Source organism: Cucurbita pepo, chromosome 3 (genome assembly GCF_057944985.1).
Source record: "Cucurbita pepo subsp. pepo isolate OVF chromosome 3, ASM5794498v1, whole genome shotgun sequence".
In the NCBI taxonomy this organism is placed as follows: Eukaryota; Viridiplantae; Streptophyta; class Magnoliopsida; order Cucurbitales; family Cucurbitaceae; genus Cucurbita; species Cucurbita pepo.
Window position 1 is genome coordinate 11380693 of NC_141800.1, and position 19987 is coordinate 11400679.

The window sequence follows — 19987 nt, forward strand, 5'->3', positions numbered from 1 at the left end:
ATATAACACATGCGGAAGCAATTTGGATCTTAGGCACTCTAATAACATCAATCTTAGGCACTCTAATAACATCAATTATAGTAAATAACTAGCATGTTCATAAGTATTAAAACTTAATGAGTTTAGATACTAACCTTTTGTAGTTCAAACTCCTTTTTCTCACGAACCGGTTTCGAACCACCACTAGTGTCTTCTCCACTATCCTCCGGCCTTAGAACGGGATTGTGGAATTCGGTGAGTGACTAAACTTGGGAGGGATTTTATATATATGAAGAGAGTGTTTGTGAGAGGTTTTTTCTCAAGGTTTTTCACCAAGAAGAAGAAGACCTTCTATGTACCATGATCACTTTATTTAAGGAGTCATGTTGGCATGTTCATGCAAATTTGAGTTTACCGAATTTTGACACTCAAAGTTTTACTCAAATGTTTGGGATTACGTGGCAAGCACGCATGTTTGAGTTAACCAAATTTTGACACTTAAAATTCCACTTAAACTTGTGGGGTTTATTTGTCAAGCATGCAAGTTTGGTTAAACCAAATTTTGACACCTCAAAATTCCACTAACATGTATTTTTCCATTAAATGAAGTCAACATTTTGAATTTCTTCATTTTAATTCAACAATTAATTTGAATAATTAATTTCAAATTAAAGTAACATTAAATGATAACATTAAATGATTAATTAAACTACTTAATTAATATTTAATATTAATTCAAATGCCAATCTCAATCAATCCCGACACATAATTGATTAAGATATTTAAATCTTATTTAAATATCTCAGATTCTCTCTTTTTGTTTAATTTGTAAATAAAACAAAAATGCGGTTAAATATATCGTATATATGTAGCGCATATTCCCTAATTTGAATTCGAACACTTCGAACTCACTCGTCACATTGTTCTATGGTTTAGTCCGATATGAGCTAGCAGAGAGACCTAATGGACCTATAGATCATGGGCTCCAACGATCCAAGATTAACCGGTTAAACTCATTGACCTGGTTAACCAACATTCGTTAACTACTATGACACTCCACTATAGCCTAGTAGTTGCACTCCCCTCACTATAGATATATTTCTGTCCATTTGATATAACCATGATTAGTAAGTCGATCCTTCACAGGTTGTTCGTAACTAGAGCTGGGTCAATGTACCGTTTTACCCCTAAAGCTACTTCTTGTTCCTTATGTCTCACTGATCCTCTAATGAACAATTGGTTTGTGGTCCAACCAGTAAACCGATTCCCTCTCAGGCCAATGAGAGGGTGGGGCCCCTTGTTCAAGACCTGGAGTCAATGCTTAAGAGAACTACTTCTCTTCTATCCCTAAAAGTGGGTAGGAGTGAATTCCATCTTGCACCCCACGTCCCCAGCCATTCACCCAGTCTTACCCCTAAAATGGGAGGCCTATTGAGTCGGCGAACTAGAGCCACTCTCACCCATGCAAATCTAAGGATAATTCCGAATAAACAGGAGTTCATGGTTAGCTCAGGATTAAAACTGAGTTACCTAGGTTATCGAATGAAAAGGAAATCAGTCTCAACAGTAAACGACATTATAAAGTGAGAGTGGTTTTCTTCATGGTCCGATCTTATGCAATACTCATTGCATAGGACGCCCCCACTCACATGTCTCCACATGTACAATTTAGTGATCACATTGTTTATATCATATACAAAAGTGGGCCGCATCCATAGTGTCCCCAGAATAAGGTACTCAGCCTTATCCTTATACTATAGATCAATTTGACTATATACTTGAACTTGATCCACTCTTATGTCTCTACATAGAGTTCAAGTAATCATACTATAGCCATAGTGTTCTTAGTTTATTGGATTTAGATTAATGATCGTAAAGTTCACTTTATTCAATAACAATCTTTACTGAATAAATAACAATAATAACTTTATTGAAAATAGAATATGTTTTTGTTTACAAACTATGAGTTTTAGGACATAAAACCCAACACCTATAACCCTGGATTGTTATGGACTTGGAAGTATTGATTGAGTGAATCTGGAAGCCAGGACCCCTAACTCAATAGTTTTAACTACCCTTGAGATATAGAGAACCACATTTGGACCCCGAGGTGTAGAGAGATGACCTCTTAGCTTAGACTATCTGGTTTAGCATTCAAGTATGCCCCGCTTCCCTTCCTACTCCAGTGCGGTACCGTTGAGCTAGGCGAGACGCCAGTTAGGGAGATGTTACCCTCCCCTTCCTACTCCGGTGTCGTACCGTTGAGCTAGGCGAGACACCAGTTAGGGAGATGTTACTCTTCCCTTCCTACTTCGGTGTGGTACCGTTGAGCTGGGCGAGACGCCAATTAGGGAGGTGTTACTCTTTCCTTCCTACTCCGGTGTGGTACTGTTGAGCTTGGCGAGACGCCTGTTAGGGAAGTGTTACTCAGTGGTAGATCGACTACTCTGCATGGGGATCCGTCTTATGGTAAGATGTTGATCACGCGAGTGGGTCAAGGTCGCCTGCATGATGGGTCCGTCCTGTGGAAGGACGTTGACCATGCAGTGACTAGTTCTAGCTGGGTTGTACAAGGGGTACAATAGAGTTATGAGGGAGCACCTCATCCTCAAACGCTCAAATACCGCTTCAAAGGTTAAGTCCTTCTACCCCGATCTGTGTACTGAGAGTATTGAGACTCTAGGGACTAGAGTATAGTTGGTGGTTCTCTCCTAAACTTGGATGCGATTAAGAGCCTACAAGTATATTTATATACTCACCCCATTTTTCCTTCTTTTTTTCAGGTACCGATCAAAGTGGGGAGGTGTTCGAGAGCTGCAGTATCACAGAGGGGTGTCATTCCGGAGCGTCAGTCCCTTGTCGGTCTTATAGAGTCTTTTGTATTTCATTTTATACTTGTAATTCCTTTTTATTAATTTGAAACAAAACTTTTCTCTATTTTTTTTTAATTAAATGGTATTTTTACCTTTTACTTTTCTTTTCTTTTCTTTTGTATGTTTTCGATTTCGTCTTTTTAGTCACAGTTCGGCTTTTCGAAGCCTCGAAATTCGGGTCGTGACATATTGGTATCAGAACAGTCAGGTTTTAGATTCTGTAGACTTTTTCTAGGATAGAGAGTCGTACACCTCAGTGACTTAGCTTGACAACACGCCTCGTTGCGACCAGGTATGTAGTCTAACCCTTTTAGTAGGTTTTGATATGATGTAAAACATGGGAACTTGATGTTTGTCATGGGTTACGTGGTAGCTGTAATTATGCCTTAGGGTGATAAATAATGAATGTTCACTCTATACGTCAATGCTATATTTGAGTTATTGTGAGGAGCCGATAGGGGTCATGTTATAACTTACTAGCCTTAGGGAGACAGAGAGGTGACGCCGCTGAGTGCGAAACGTCCAAAGATGTACATGAGACTTTTCCAAGGCTTAGCACGAGGTGAATTACCTAGGACCCAGCCTCCTGTAACCATAAGTCTAGATGTCAAGCATGCCTCCGTAGAGGCCACGTAGTAGGCCTAGACAGTATAGAATTGCCTTGGTGCAAACCACATAGTAGACCCAAACAATATCGTTCTTACAAGTAAGGTGGCCACTGTAAGAATTAAGCACCCCTCAAGCAAACCATTTTCACGAGTGAGTTTGGTTAAGTTGAAAGTCGAGAAATTAGATTCACCACCAGAGAGAGTGAAGCTATGGAGGCCATGGCTTCAAGGTTGGTTGGAGTCATCATGAGATAAGATCAGAGTTACCGACTTTCATAAGTGAGATGTGTGCTTTTATGCCACTAAGGAATCATGGGGTGTAGGAAATTCCTACGGAAGGATCACGTAATGTAACACCCCAAAAATGAAAGAAATTAGATCCAACAAGAATAAGCCGCTCATGTAAGACCCAAATGATCAATAGGGGAGGAATTAAAGGATTAAGCAAGGATGATGATCTCAAGCAAGTTATTCTTATACCCTAGCAAGTAATGTTAAGGAGTTTAAAACCTATGGAAAAAGGATGGGAAAGTAAAAGTGAAAAGGGCAAAAAGGTCATTTTTCCAATTATTAAGGATCTTCCCAGATTTTTTAGGTCCTTATGTAGAAGTAATTTCAAGATGATCAAGAAGGGAAGAATGATCATGAGATGAAGGATTTTTAGAAAAATTATGGATTTTTCAGGAAAATAATATTAAAATATTCGAAAAGTGAAAAATTACCATAATACCCCTGGAAGAATGGATAATTACGAAAATGCTCCTCTGATCAGAATCAGAGTATCTACGGTGACCATCTGAGCAAAATCTCTCGAAACTCAAATATCAGCCGATGGATCTTCCCCAAAATTGGATATGATCTAGAAGATGGACAGATCATCACATCCAACGGCTATTATACAAAACCATAATCGGTGACGCTCTGACAGGAGTAGATATTTCCGGCGGATTTTCCAGAAAATTCACCTGAAAATTCACGACGATTCTGGAGCTCCCAATGTCGGTTTAAGTTTCCCCTATAAATTCTGAAGTTGGGGCAATCGTTTGGAACAAGAATCGAGCAAGTTCGAGCTCCCAGCCGTTGGCAATAAGTGTTTAGATTTTTGGTCTTCTACTCTCGGGTTTCTTATAAATTTGAGAGCAATTTTTCACCATTTCCTTTCAAACTTGTTCCTATAGCTTCTAAACAAGATTACCCACAAGTTCTATGAAGGAATGGAGAGCTGAAACGTTGTAGAACAAGATACTCAAGAGATCGAAAATTGGAGGTGTCGGGTAACGTGCAGACCGAGAGTGGTTTCTCAAAATTAAGATCTCACACTCAAGTCGTTCCTCCAAACCAATTCCTATAGCATGAGAAAAGGAGGAAGAGGTTTCGTGAAGAAATCGAGCCTCGAAAACCCCTAGAATCAGCTACCCAATAAGAAATCCTCTATTTTTACTCCGACGAGAAATCATATTTTGGACGAACTTTGGAAGCAAATATCTTAGGCTACGGTCCATGAAAAGGTACAAAATCAATCCCTAGCTCTTCATTGTAACACTCTCTTTAAGTTTCTTGAAGGAATCGAGGGGTGAAACTGCGTGATAGGAGATATTTTATTCTTGCCTAACAAATTGAATATTTTGACATGTGAGTATTTTTATATTAAAAAATTCCATATAAAACGATTAGTAAACTTTTTATTAGAGTAATATTACAGCAAGCACGTCACAACTCTCACACAAAAGAAAGGATTTGATGTGAAGTAAGGCGCGCGTCTTCTTCCCGTTTGGACAAGAAGACGATGACGTGGCCGGTTCAGTTGAACCGGCCATGTCATCCCAAAACTCGACCTTCCCTTGGTTTTTCTCAATTTTAACCCCCTTCTAGACCGGTTCTCATGAAAAACTTTATGGTTCCAGAAACTAGACACATTAAGGAGTCTATGGAATAAAATTTGAGGTAATTCGGGTACCGGAAGCTGAAGAATGGAGGTCCCAAACGTCGACAATGAGGTAAGTAGCCACCTTGGACTTTTAGTTAAGAAATACTTGTAGGAATCACTTAGATTTCCATATGAACCCTAAACCAAGTATAAACTAAGGATAAATGAAAGAAAAAACCCTAGGAACTGTGAGTTAAGGCCTTGAACTGAACAAATTGCTCAGGATTTAGGTAACGTTAAAATAACCCAATAGATGAACTCCTCTGCCTATGAAATTTTAATGCGAAGTATATTATAGCATTTTGAGGTTATATATGAAATTTGGAGGTTATAAGGATAAGTAGGTAAACCAAGAAATGGTACAAAATGACCATAATGCCCCTAAGGATATCTACCTACGGTTTATGACCTAGATGACCTCCAAATACTATGAAACTCTGAAGTAGATCTTATTTTATGATGTTTGATGATGTTTGATGATGTTTGATGATGTGAAGTTTGAAACCCATTGAAAATGACCAAAATGCCTCGAGGACTTCTTATGAAAATTCAAGGTCCATATGTTCTCCAAATGATTTGCTATTTCTTATAAGGTCTATTATGAAGGACATGAAGTTATGTTTGAGGTTTCAATTGATTAGAGTAAGTTTGGAACCTAAACCAAGTTAGGATCCAAGAAACACCAAAGGAAACACCACAAGAATCAAAATCTTCTAGAACCCTCTAAAGAACTCCCTAGGAATCTATGACCTCCTAGAACAACTCGTGCTAAGATGGGTCCATATGGTTACAAATGCAAGTTAAAACTTATGCCTCAAGGAATTACAAACCTTAGAAACTTACAAGATTGAGAACAAAGAAGACCACATAAGCTTTACAACTACCCAAGTAAGAAGAATGCTAGGTACTACTCAAGGACGAGGGACCAAGGTCCCCAAACTCAGAAACTCAAGAATGCTAGGTAATACTCTAGTCATGTCCAAAGTGACTCATGATCTCCCACCAAGCGGTGCATGAGGCCCAAGAATTCCTCTTCTAGGTGGCATGCCCATTACCATGTTTCCTTTGCAGGATGTCATGTTTGGCCTCAAGTTTCTCTCACCTAGAAGAGATGTCCTACACCAAGTTATGGGTACCCAAAAGATTTACAGGATGTCATGTTTAAGTATGCACCGAGCAAGTGACCTTTATGGTCTATCATTGGGAGTAGTCTAGGGCCACGGAGGAACAAGAAGAGAATAAGTTACCTTAGCCAAGAATCAAGAACCTCATAAGACCTCCCACGGTACAGCATACTCATGACTTAGACTACGCTGCTTGGAACGCATGAAGCCTTGAACGTAGGTTAAGCAGACTGTATTATAGGGCAAGCCCTTGATGCAGTATTAGACTACATCACTTGAAACGTAAGATGCCTTGGATGTAGGTTTTTAGACTATGCCGCTTGGAACGCATGAAGCCTTGGGCATAAGTTAAGAAGACCGTATCAAAGGGCAAGCCCTAAGATGCAATAAGACTACGTCGCTTGGAACGCATGAAGCCTTGGACACAAGATTGTCAGGTGCATGTCTAGTGCCGTAAATCCTAAGGGAAGTGTCTTGGAGAACGAATCAAGAAAAGAACAAGAACCTAAAAAGTACCAAGAACAAGAGAAAGATCAAGGACTAGAACATGGATCAAGATCCTAGTTCTAAGGATAAGAACCTGGAACAAAAGACCAAGAACCAAGAACCAAGAACCATAGTACTAAGGCCCTTAAAGGAAAACCAAGGTTTTAGAATCCAAGGACCAAGGTCTTCAAGATAGATCAAGATAAGAACCTCAAGTCAAGAACAAGAATTAAAGGGCCTAAGTACTTACAACGAGAACGAGAACAAGAACAAGAACAAGCAAGAACAAAGAATGTGGTACCCTAACATATCAAGGACACGCTTAAGAGCCTATAAGTAGGCTACTTACTGAGTCTTGTACTCATTCCTTATTCTCCATTTTTTTCAGGTGATAAAGAACTGGTCGAGGTCGGGAGCGGACTCTAAAGCAGGTGCTGTAGACAAACCTCACCCGTCGTCTCAACCCTTTTGTTTTAAAATGTTTTGTGTCTGTTCCTGATTTTGTATTTTAACGATTATGTTGTATTTTAAATTACTAATGTGCGCACACTATTTTGTTATAATGTAAATTATGTTTTAAAATTTAATTGTTTTATTTAGCGAGAAAACTTTACCCGTCTTTTAGAGCCATCGCTTCAAGTTCGGTCCTTACACAATTCTTTTTGGTGCTAACATTTCTCTACCCCTTCTGCCTCTTCCTCTCCCTCAACCAACATCTCTCCTTTCCCTAGGATTATGTCCCGCTAAAAGGGTGACATGTCATCTTCTTCATTTTCAACTCCTTCATTCAAGAGTACTTCCCTTCCTTGAAGATTGCCTAAGGCTATTTCAATTTGCTCCATCTGGTCTGTCAATGTACTAATAACTTGATTCAAATGAGTAATGGTTCCAACCTGTGCTTCTCTCCACCTAGCTTCATTGATCTCCCCTCCATTTCCTCCGTCTTAGTTCATGATTATACAAACAGTAGTTATGTTTAGGACCTCAAACACACAACTTACTGATGTTACACTCAGGGACACTCGTGTTTATTACACACAAAGGTACGGTATTTGGGAAAGTGACTAAATTACGATCAAGGTAAGCTAGTATATATAGATAAAGCAATTCTGATAGTAGCAAGCTATTCGAGGAAAGCAACATAAGTTAATTATAAAATAACACCAAAATAAACCAATAAAGGACACATATTTTTTTTGGGCGGAATTGCACATCGAAAAAAATGAATTTGACCATTACATACCTTATGAATTAAAAATAATAAATAAAGTTTTCTAACCACTCATGAAATGATGCTTGCAACTTAATCCGCTACTTCAACCGTGCAAATATTCACTTCTGAAGCTCCAAATGATCCTTCCTCATTCGAATCAGCTTGTAACACATGAAATGATGGTTGAATCGAGCCTATCCAATTTTGTAGATGAAGAATGAATGCTTGTTGAATCTTCTTGGCCTTGGGTCATGTAATAGGTCCGGTTGTAATATTTGGAACACCGTGATCCTTGTCAGGTGGGGTACCTCGAAGTTTCGTATAGTACTCTTGCTACTCTACGAAACATTTTGGTTCTCTCGAGTGATATGTCCCATCTGTGGGATGAACTACTTTTCTATTCTTTGACTCATGTAGCTTGCTTTGCTTATCTTGTGAATGACTAGTGGCCTAGGTTGAGGTGCTACTTGTAAAGTTCTAATGAGACAGTATGATGTTTTCTAGTTTGAATATTATTCATGGAAGGTTAGCTAGCGGGCCCTTCCACAAGACCATAAAGGTATTTAAGTTTGGGGGATGTGATCTATGCGTGCCAGTAGCTATTAGGTCAACCTATGTGGTCCCACGCCCCCCCTCTCAGGAATGGATTTACAACATAGTGGCCCTATTTAGGAGATCTCTGGTCATTCTCACAAGATTAGGGTACGCACTATCTTAATCAACCGATGTATGGAAACTGTAGTGAAGAGTCTAATGAGACAATACATAGTGCTTATAGCCTAGAGAGTTACCTTGGTTTGGGGTTTAGGGTACACAATACATAGTGCTTAAACACCATGGAAGTCTACTAAGTTCCTGGGGGCTTCTATGTCGTTTTTATTTAGTCTCTCAATTCCACTACATTTAACACTAACTCTTCGAGCTAATCTATTCTTTTAAGTGAACTTATGAAAGGGTGCCTTAACTATTCAGATTGTGAATAAGCTAATAATCCATAGAAAAAATTGCTTCTCCTTAGGTCTTATGAAGGAGCTACTCCAAAGAAAAGGACAAAAAAAATTCATTTTTCAAGTAAACTTCCCAAATTTTTAATTTCCATCCGGAATTTCAAGATGTCGGAAAAAGACCCAAAAGGGTAAAAAAGAATTGGATTTTTTTGTCATTTTCTCTGGATTAGCCCTTTTCTTACCAAACAGTTTTTTTTTTTTTTTTTTTTTTTTTTTTTTTTTTTTTTTTTTTTTTTTTTTTTGTTGAAGGCAAAATACGAAGCCTTGGATGCAAGTTTAAACTACCCGCTTGTTATGTATGAAATCTTTGGCGCAAGTATTCAGACTTTACTGCTTGAAACATATAAAGTCTTAGGCATGTATTTTTTGACTGTATCGTTTGGAGGACGCAGGTTTTCAAACTAATACTACTTGGAACCTAAGAAGTATGGGTGTAGGTTTCAAATTGTACTACAAGGAACACATAAAACCTTGGATGCAGGTTCAGACTGTTTGGAATGCATGAAGCCTTGGATATAGGTTTTTAGATTGTATTGCTTGGAATGAAGTCTTGGACATAGGTTGTCAGTTTCATACATTGTATCGTAAATTAAGAACAACACAAGAATAAGAACAAGAACCAAGAATAAGAACCAAGGACAATGACAAGAACCGACTAGAATAAGGATCAAGATCCAATTCTTAGAATTAAGAAGCCAAAAACCTAACAACTAAGGTCCTTATATCCTAATCATATTTAAGAACTCAGAACCCAGACGAGAACAATGATAAAAACTTAGAACTCATGAACAGAATCTACGAATCTAAGTTCTCATGATCAAGAACAAGAACATGATAAGAAATAGTGTGATAACCTAGCATCAACCATGGACATGATTAAAAGTTTACAAGTAGGCCACTTACTGAGTTTTTGTACTCATTTCTACTCTCTCACGTTTTTTAGGTGACCAAAAAGAGTTGGCTGATGATGAAAGCGGATCTAGAGCAGGTGCCATACATAGCCATGCCGAGTTATTAACTGTTTTAATATTTTAAGTTGTTTTGTTTATTGGGCCTAATGCAACAAAATATATTTATCTTTTTGTTTTAAACACAAAAATTACCATCACTCCACGGTTTTACTGTTTGTCTTTTCAAGTATATTTTGCTTAGTTTTCTTAGTAAATTTTACGATCTTATGATATTTAAATATAATTTAAATAAGATAATGTATCTTTTTAGATATTCAAATATGTTGTTCGGCAAGTATTCTCCCAAATATTAATCATATGACACTATAAGGTTCATACATCTTAGGGCTCAACTATGTCCAATACCAACTCATGATTATAAAGGCATAAATGCAAACTTCGTAGATGAGTACAAGTTCACTATTAAATATCCTCATATTGTACCATCATTATAACGGGGTGACCCCGTTATAAACAATTATCAACTGTACTATGTACACCTTCGTTAATGGAAACAGGTTCACGATCAGAGATTAGTTCGTGAACCCCTAACCATTCCTACATAAAATCTATCATCATAAGTTAGGACATAAAAATCTCACATAGTCGAACTATGTAGCATGTTTACGGGTCACCTAAGCTCACATGGTATCTAGCATAGTCGTCCAAACAAGAAGTCTAATATATAGGTATCCGATTTAATCACGTCCGAGTTGATACTAGAAGTATGCTTAAGAAATGAATCTAATTTGGGTACTTACATTGGTTGAATCCTCCAAAAGACTCTCCAAGAATTGGCTCTTAACTCAAAATTTAGGGAGTTAAGAACAAGGAATGTAATATTGACTCTACTCCACACATGGATTGGGCCACAGGCATTTCCACCTTCTAATCTCCTCTTCTTTGTACACCTTTCTCACTCCTCCATAGTACCCATCTCCTTCATTCCCTGCTTCCTTGTGCCTCTTTCTGTCTATCATCGTCTTCCTCCATCTCGACCCGACGCTAAATTGACTGAACTCAAACATCACCATCTCTGTCCACCACCAACCAAACTATCAAACATGCTTTTATGTTGTAATCACACACTACAACTTTGTATTTTCACTTACCATAGCTACAACAACCGCACTCGTTCGCGCTGCTCCCATCACACGCCTCCAAGTGCCCAACAACACCATACCACCACCCTACAAAACATTACCACGATTGAGGCCGATTGTTGGGAGGGAGTCCCACAATTAGTGGGTTTGTAAGTAAGGAATACATCTCCATTGGTACAAGGCTTGTTGGGGAAGCCCAAAGCAAAGCCACGAGAGCTTAGGCTCAAAGTAGACAATATCATACCATTATGGAGAATCGAGATTCAAAATTTTGCAAAGAGTTTGAAGGGGACAAACACACCGTAAGAAAACTCCTTGCTTTTTCTCCATTGGATCTCCACATGATCACCAGGTTTCAAGTCAGCTAAGCAATCAGACACATGAAGAACATGGGGAGGAGTATCAACAGGGGGTGCTCTTACCCTGTTCCATGCAATATTCTCCTCTATTGCTCGTCGCCCATGAGGTGGATATCTAACATCATTCAATTCCCATAATGTTCAATACAAAGACGTGTAGAATTCAACTAAGTTTTTGAGTCAATGTAAGCATGTCTTTCTAAACATACCTTGCCTTAAACATGTCGGTCTGCGAATCATATGAAATTTGGGCATCATAACATGACAACATGAACCCAGCATGACCACTCTGCAAAAAAACAGAGATATATAAAGCAATAAGGAATGATATATTCAAAAGGGCTTATTTCTTACCTCTCTGTTGAAGACTTGAGCTGGGAACCAAAGCTTGCCACTTTCAAGAGATTGATACCAAGCCTTCTTTGAATCAATTGGTAAAGAACGCTTGATCTTGCCCTTACTTTCTGATTTTGGTCTCATGAACTTAGACAAACCTCCAAAACATGAACTCAACAGACCTCTGTTCTGAGATGGGGTTGAGAGCTTTGATCTCCTCTTATGGGCTATATGCAAATGCCATTGTTTACAAGCAGAGTCACCTATTAACTTACCCCATTTCTGGTTCATCCGCTTCTCCCACAGATACTCATCTTCACAAGCATTCCTCAAATGGGTACACACATTTGCCATCTTACACAAATCAGATGGTGAAAGCCGGTCGAGAATGGACTCAAGAGCCAAGTTGGGTAGATCCAAGAGGGATGTCCCTTTTTTCTCATCTGAACTCTCTAGCTTCGTGCTCTTTAATGGCGGATCGGAGAGGGTGAACAGTTGAAAGAAACTCAGAGCATGGCTGCCCTTGTGGAACCATGATAAAAGGAATGGTGAAAATAAACTCATCTTGGCCTCCCATGGCAGGAGCCGTTTGTAAGAGAAGGATTTGGAGAGAAGGATGAATGAAAGGAAGGAGATGAGAAGATAAAACATTGTGGTCTGTGAAACCCTTGCACAAAATGAAGCAAAAAAGGGCAGATACTAAATGAAAAGTCCCCCAAATCGATGAAAAACAAAACAGAGAACGACCCAATTGACGAAATGATGAAAGGAACAAAAACCCTTAAAGAAGTTGAGTGGTAAAATGAAGAAAAAGGGGGAACCACAGAAAATAGAAGTGGTGGTGGTGGTGGTGGTGGTGGTGGTGGTTGAAGAGTTTAGGAGGAAAAGGAGCATTAAATGAAATTGGGAGGTGCAGCTGAGAAGGCATGAGAGGGGGCATTATGTTATGCGGCCACCGCCAGTGGTAGGGGCCATATATCATAAAAACAGGTAGGGGTGGTTTGAGGTTGAAGTTGATTGACTGCGCACAAGGGAACTTGGTTTGGTCACCCACCATTGGAGTGCGAAGTGTGAAGGCTTAAATTAAGAGTAAAGGTCCCACCTTTGCCTTGTTTGTTTGTATGTATGATGCTTCCAAGGCTTTCCTTCTCTTCCCCCTCGTTTTCACCTTCCAATTCCATTGCTTCTTTTCCAACTACCCTTCTTCTGTCCTTTTCCTTCTTACAACAAAAAAAAAAAAAATTAATACTTATTTGTCTTTACCTCCTTTCTTAAGTTTCAATTTTAAAAAAAGTTGGAGATAGACGTTAGGATCGCACAACAACTCACACACTCGATCAAGATGAATTCAAAAAACGAGATAGAGAAAATTCAAAGAAGAATATTGGCTAAATGTTTTATTGATGACTTTAGTCAGGTACAACATAGAATACAGAGAAAATACATTTTTAGATTTCATGGGTATATACATGGTTTCAGTTTACGTTTTGACAGATTTAACATACCACATATGTTATATGGTATATATCTCTGTTTAGAAGGAAGACTCAAAAAAAAAAAATTAATTACTTTTCAAATTTCTAAAATTTCTAAAATTTCTAAAATTAGCTAAAATATTTGTGGGAGTTGACCACTACCCAATGTAGTGGTCCAAATTGGTTGTGTTTAAGGAGCTAAAATCTTCATTAAACTGTCTTTATGTTGATAGATGTCCAATTTGATATATACATTATAGTGAGTGATGTTTGATCGAAGTCACCGACCCCATCTTTATGCTCGGCAATTTGTTTCTGCACCTTATTCAAACTCTGTCTTTTCTAGGGGTGTACATTCAACCCTACAATCCGGACCAACCTTGGGTTGGATTAGCATTTCGGGTAGGGTTGTGTTCATTTTTTTGAACCCGAATTAAATCGGTTCGGTTTCGGGTTCGTTGATAAAACCTTCGAATTGACCTGAGCCAAATAAAAATATATAAATTATATTAAGAATTTTTGGTATTAATAAGTTTCTTGGAGTGGTACCTCAGCCTCTCTAAAGACACCCACTTTGGGGATATACATTTTTTTTTCTTTTTTTATTTGATGATCTATCATTATATTTTCTTATTTAACCAAATCTCAAGAAATATCGGTATTTAAATGTATTTAGTTGTATGACAATGTTGAACTATGTTAATATGTTACGTCGTTTGATGTTTTTTATTGATTTTTTTGTATACGGATAATTATAAAATGTGGATAAATAAAACTTTAAAAAAAAATTTGACAACTCGACAACTCAGCCCGAACCCAATCCAAATCCAACCCGGAAATAGAGGGTTGGGTTGGGTTGGGTTACCAATCCAACCAACCCGAATTTTTGGGTTGAGTCAAAAAAATTCCTCAACCCAACCCAACCCGGACCTTGTACACCCCTAGTCTTTCCTCTTCTCCTCTAGTAGCTTCAAGAAATGTTTTGAATGTAGCTTTAGAGACGAGGATGAAGTGAACTCATCCATGATCTCTAGTTTCTTCAAAATGCTAATAGATAGATGTGTGAAAACATTGAACATGCTCTCTATCTTCTCGGTGTCACTTCTTGTGTTGTGACATAGCTTCAGTGGCAGTGTGTAACAGTTCAAGCCCACCGCTAGTAGATATTGTCTATTTTGGTCTGTTACATATCGTCGTTAGCCTCACAGTTTTAAAACGTGTCTAGCCCTACTTTGACCAGTTCCTCTCAGATTCCACATCGGTTGAAGAGGAGAACAAAACATTCGTTATAAGGGTGTGGAAACCTCTCCCTAGTAAACCACTGTAAAGCTAACGGCGATACGTAACAGATCAATGCGAACAATATTTGCTAGCAGTGGGTTTGGGTTGCTACAATTTGAATCAAAGCTAGACATAGAGCAGTGTGCCAGCAAAGATGCTGGATTCTCAAAGGAGATGGATTGTGAGATTCTACATTGATTGGAGATGGGAACGAAACATTCCTTATAAAGGTGTGGAAACCTCTCCCTAGTAACGCATTTTAAAACTATAAACTCACGACGATACATAATGGGCAAAGCAAACAATATCGGCTGGTGGTGGGTTTAGACTATTACATTACACTGTGGCAGATATTTTAGCGCTGTCATGAGAGAGGTGGGGGCTAAATCAAAGTCTGCCGAAAGGAAAAAGTGGTTTAGAAGGAGACCAAATCCATGTCAATTAGAATACTTTGATCCATGTTAAAAAAAATATTGATTGTTCATGAGATGACATGCACAACTCACACACTCGATATACATGAAGAACATACAGACGAAGAAATGTACATAGAGATACCGGGATTGGAAAAGCTCCACGGCCGTTAGGGTGTATTTGATAGATGTCTTCTAATAGGTAGGTATGAGATAGGGAGAGAAGAGGCATGAATTAGTAGGTAAGTTTAGGTATAATGGGTGATTGATGTGGACAAGCATGTGGTCTGCTTTCATCATCTTCATAATTTAGACTTTTTGAAAGCTCACAACCACATATGCTTATTCGGGGAGCCCACACCCACAACTATTTTCGGTACTCATTTATTAGAATCCCATCATTTTATTTTTAAAAAGTATTTAATAAATTTTTTATTTTCTATTCAAGAAGCTGAATTTCACGTGACACGTGTCATGTGAGGCGTTAACGAACGCGGCAGGCTTCCGTTGGGACCCGACCTGTGTCAAGCATCTCACCTACATGTTGTCGCCTAATAATTTGCAGAAAATCCTTTCGCAGCCAAGATTCGAACACTAGATGTTGGGGTCAAAGCAGCCAATCGGAAAGTGCCCACGGCAAGCGAGGAGAGTGAGTACTCCCCCCAAGGCTCATTTGTATGCACAAGTGGGGAACCCTCCAAGCGTGTGAATGGGCACGTGAATGCCACTTTTTGACCCACTCGACCTCCGTTTGTTAGTTTTTTCATCTTGATTTTGATACAAAACTTAATTTTACTTAAATTAAGACTTACTAGATAAATTTTTTAGAAATTTAGGAACTTCTAAGGATCACTAGAACATACTAGTATATTAGTATATCTGGCCTTCGGACTTTAGAAGGGTAATTTTTTATAAGTGTACAATTTATGATGAGATCGCAACTCACATAGCTGCAAAAGTAGGCTTGTGCTTCCAAGACTAGAGAAAACCTTGTGATAACTTGTGAATGTTTGCTGAATCACCACACTTAAATGGGGTGAGAGTTCTCTTATTTATAATCATTTACAGGATACAGAAATGGTAAATTACAAATAATATGGAAATAGTAATAAAATGAAAGAATAATAAATGAATGCAATATATTTGCCTTTAATAAGAGGGCAAATATGGTAACCCGTAATGTAAGGCAAATATCTAGATATTTGCCTTATAATGAACGGTCAACTATCCTTAACACCCCCCGCAAGCTGAGCGTCGGATTTGAACGAACGTGAAGCTTGGATCTGAAAAATTCAAAGAGAGGTCGAGAAATACTCTTTGTGAAGATGTCAGCAACTTGGAGATGAGAGGGTACATATTGTGTGCGAAGTTTGCCAGCGATAACAAGTTCTCGAAGGAAATGATAATCTAGTTCAACATGTTTGGCCCGCTTGTGAGAAACGGGATTAGAGCTAAAAAAAATAGCACTTTTGTTGTCACATAAGAGTAAGGGCTGCTGTGAAATAGGGACCTTGAGGTCATGCAAAAGATGCGTAACCCAAAGAAGTTCAGCAGCGGTTGTGGCAAGAGCACGATACTCAGATTCACAGCTGGAGCGTGAGACAGTAGGTTGCTTTTTGGCACTCCAAGAAACCAGATTGTTACCAAGATAAATAGAATAGCCGGATGTAGAACGACAAGTATCGGGACAACCAGCCCAGTCAGCATCCGAATAAGCGACTAGCGCACTAGAAACAGTGGATGGACGAAAGGTAAGACCAAAGTGGAGTGTTCCTTTGACATAGCGAAGAATACGTTTGACAGCAAGAAAGTGATCTGCAGCAGGCATGCAAGAATTGACTGACAGAATTGACAGCATAGGCAATATCTGGACGCGTAATAGTCAAGTATTGAAGGGCGCCAACAAGAGATCTGTAGAGAGTAGGATCAGAGAAAGGAGAACCATCAGCAGTCAGGTGTTGAGAAACAACCATAGGAGTGTGAACTGGTTTGCTATCGAGCAACTGAGCATGAGTAAGAATATCTCGAGCATATTTTAACTGACTAATAAAGAGACCATCAGGAGTAGGTGAAGCTTCAAGACCAAGAAAGTAACGGAGAGAACCCAAATCTTTGGTAGCAAACTCAGAATGAAGCTTGCGAGTAAAGCTGTCAATAAGAGATGAGTTGTTGCCGGTAACAATAATGTCATCAACATAAAGAAGCAAATAGATAATGTTAGATTGCTGATGAAAGAATAAAAGGGACGTGTCAGCGCGACTGCAAGAAAACCCAAGTGTGAGAAGAAATGAGCTAAAACGCTGAAACCAAGCATGAGGAGCTTGCTTTAAACCATAGAGGGCTTTCTTTAATAGACAAACATGAGTGGGAAATCGAGGATCAATATACCCAGGAGGTTGTTCCATATGAACACGTTCAATAAGAGTTCCATTGAGAAAAGCATTCTTGACATCAAGTTGTCGAAGAGGCCATTTATTTGTGACTGCAATAGAAAGCACAACACGGACAGTGGTAGCTTTGACAACCGGACTGAAAGTGCCAGTGTAGTCAAGACCAGGAACCTGAGTATAACCTTTGGCAACAAGACGAGCCTTGAAACGCTCGACGGATTCATCAGGCAAATATTTAATACGAAACACCAATTTAGAGCCCACGATGTTGGTGTTGGCAGGGCGAGGAACCAAAGTCCAAGTATCATTTTGTTGTAATGCTCGAATTTCTTCATCCATGGCAGCCACCCAAGCAGGATTCTTAGCCGCAGATTTGAATTCTTTTGGCTCAGTGGATGCAAGAAGAGAGAAAGAAGTCCAGATGAGCCCAAAATACCAAGATTTGTTGGATGACGAGTCCTGAATATACCAGCTTTGGCTCGTGTGATCATAGGATGAGTGCCCAAAGAAGAGAAATCAACAGGAGGTTCAATAGAGGTCGAATTAGAAGTCGAGGGTGGCAAAGTGGAACCTGCAAGAGAAGTATCAACCTGCACAGACTCATCTACAAGGTCAGAACAAATATCACACGGGGATGAACTGGATCGAGGAGTTTGCGGTGATGAAGTGGTAGGGGGGGATGAATCAATATGATGAAAATGTGGTTCTAAGAAATTTGAAATAGGAATAGAGGAAAGAGGTTGAGTCTGGGAGCTAGGGATAGCAGGAAAGTGAGTTTCATCAAATTGAGCATGACAGGTGATATATAGCTTAGTGGTGGCGGGATCAAGACAGCGGAACCCTTTATGAGCAAGACTATAACCCAAAAAAATACAAGGAATGCTGCGGGGAGAAAGCTTGTTAGGCATATAATCACGCAAATAAGGATAAACACGACAACCAAAGGGATGAAAATTGTCATAATGTGGAGTGTAGCCATAAAGGAGTTCAAAGGGTGACTTACCTCCAAGAAGTGGAGTAGGCAACCGGTTGATAATATAAGCTGCAGTGCTGAAGGCGTCAACCCAAAAACGAGAAGAAAGATGAGAGTGAAAGAGAAGGGCCAAGCCAGTCTCAGTCACATGACGATGTTTTCTCTCAGCACGACCATTTTGAGCAGGTGTATATGGACAAGAGAGTTGATGGTGGATGCTAGAATTACGTAAATGAGTTTTGAAACAAGTACTAGTAAATTCGGTACCACCATCGCTTTGAAATACCTTGATACGAGAAGAATATTGATTTTCCATAAATTTTTGAAATTGAAGAAAAATATCAAAAAAATCAGATTTAAATTTTAAAGGGTAAAACCAAGTGAATCGACAATAATCATCAATAAAAATAACATAATAAAGGAAACCCGAATTTGATTTGACGGGAGAAGGACCCCAAAGATCACAATGAATAAGATCTAACACATGAGACGACCTACGTTCATTGCGGGAATAAGGCACTCGATGACTTTTCGCAAGCTGACAAGTATTACATAATGATGGAGAAGGCAATAAAGACGTAAGAAAAAGATGACCTTTTCTATTTAAAAAAGAAATAACAGAATGATTCACATGACCTAGACGAGCATGCCATAAATCATATGAAGCACGTAAAGATTTGTTTCTAAGGGCTGAAATAAAAACAGAGTTGCCGCGCTCCAGCACATATAGCCCTCCATCTCTTTTACCGGTTGCCACCACCCTTCCTGTTTGACGATTCTGGATAGTAATAAGATTATTAGTAAATGTAACGGAGAGAGGAAAATCAGACGTTAATTTACTTATGGAAATAAGATTTTTAGTGAGGTGAGGGACAACCAAGACATCTAACAAGTGAATATTTGGAACAGGAGAAAGAGTACCAGTGTGGGTAATGGGTAGGGATGCACCGTTTCCTACAATCACAGAGTCCTTACCCGTGTAATTTTTAGACTGATCCAAAATAGATGGGTCGGCAGTCATATGGGCCGAAGCTCCAATGTCCAGAAACCAATCAGCAGCATCGGGTCCAGCAATAGAACATGACGTGTAAAGGCTTCAACAAGGTGAGCATGAGAAGAATCAGGTCGAACATACCGTTGGTTGCAGCGGTCAGCATAATGGCCCTCTTTGCGGCATATTTGGCAGTGAGGTGGTCGACGACCTTGACTTGAGTGGGTTCGTCCTCGATTAGAAGAGTTGTTTTTGTGAGAATAAGAACGACCTCGCTGGTTGGTAAAGGAAGCAGGGTGGCTTCCATGGGTGGCACCACGATTAGTGACTGTGAATGCTGTAGGAGTGGAGTTAGAGAACTCAAGGGAGAGCTGAAACAACTCAAAACTTTCAGCTTTAGAGACTAAATCTGCAAAACAAGGGATAGAGGTGAGAGCCATCTGAGCAGTAGAAAAAGCTGAAAATTCGGTGCCGAGTCCACGAAGGAACCAGTGCACTT

General features: G+C 39.2%; 1 protein-coding gene across 1 annotated transcript; it reads right to left on the bottom strand.

Moving 5' to 3' along the window:
- Window positions 1–10831: 10831 nt before the first annotated feature.
- On the bottom strand, window positions 10832–13013 carry LOC111789835 (F-box protein At2g26850). The gene is made up of 5 exons (XM_023670539.2): window positions 11984–13013; window positions 11839–11918; window positions 11572–11744; window positions 11280–11357; window positions 10832–11203 (listed from the first exon to the last, which is right to left on the bottom strand). The coding sequence occupies exons 1-5, from the start codon at window positions 12614–12616 to the stop codon at window positions 11016–11018; spliced, it is 1152 nt and encodes a 383-aa protein (XP_023526307.2). The 5' UTR covers window positions 12617–13013; the 3' UTR covers window positions 10832–11015.
- Window positions 13014–19987: the final 6974 nt, after the last annotated feature.

Coding starts and splice junctions, on each gene's coding strand:
- LOC111789835 (XM_023670539.2), bottom strand. CDS start 12,616: ATGTTTTATCTTCTCATCTCCTTCCTTTCATTCATCCTTCTCTCCAAA. Junction 11,919..11,983: donor CTCAAGTCTTCAACAGAGAG/GTAAGAAATAAG, acceptor GTTTTTTTGCAG/AGTGGTCATGCTGGGTTCAT. Junction 11,204..11,279: donor GTGCGGTTGTTGTAGCTATG/GTAAGTGAAAAT, acceptor GGTGGTGGACAG/AGATGGTGATGTTTGAGTTC.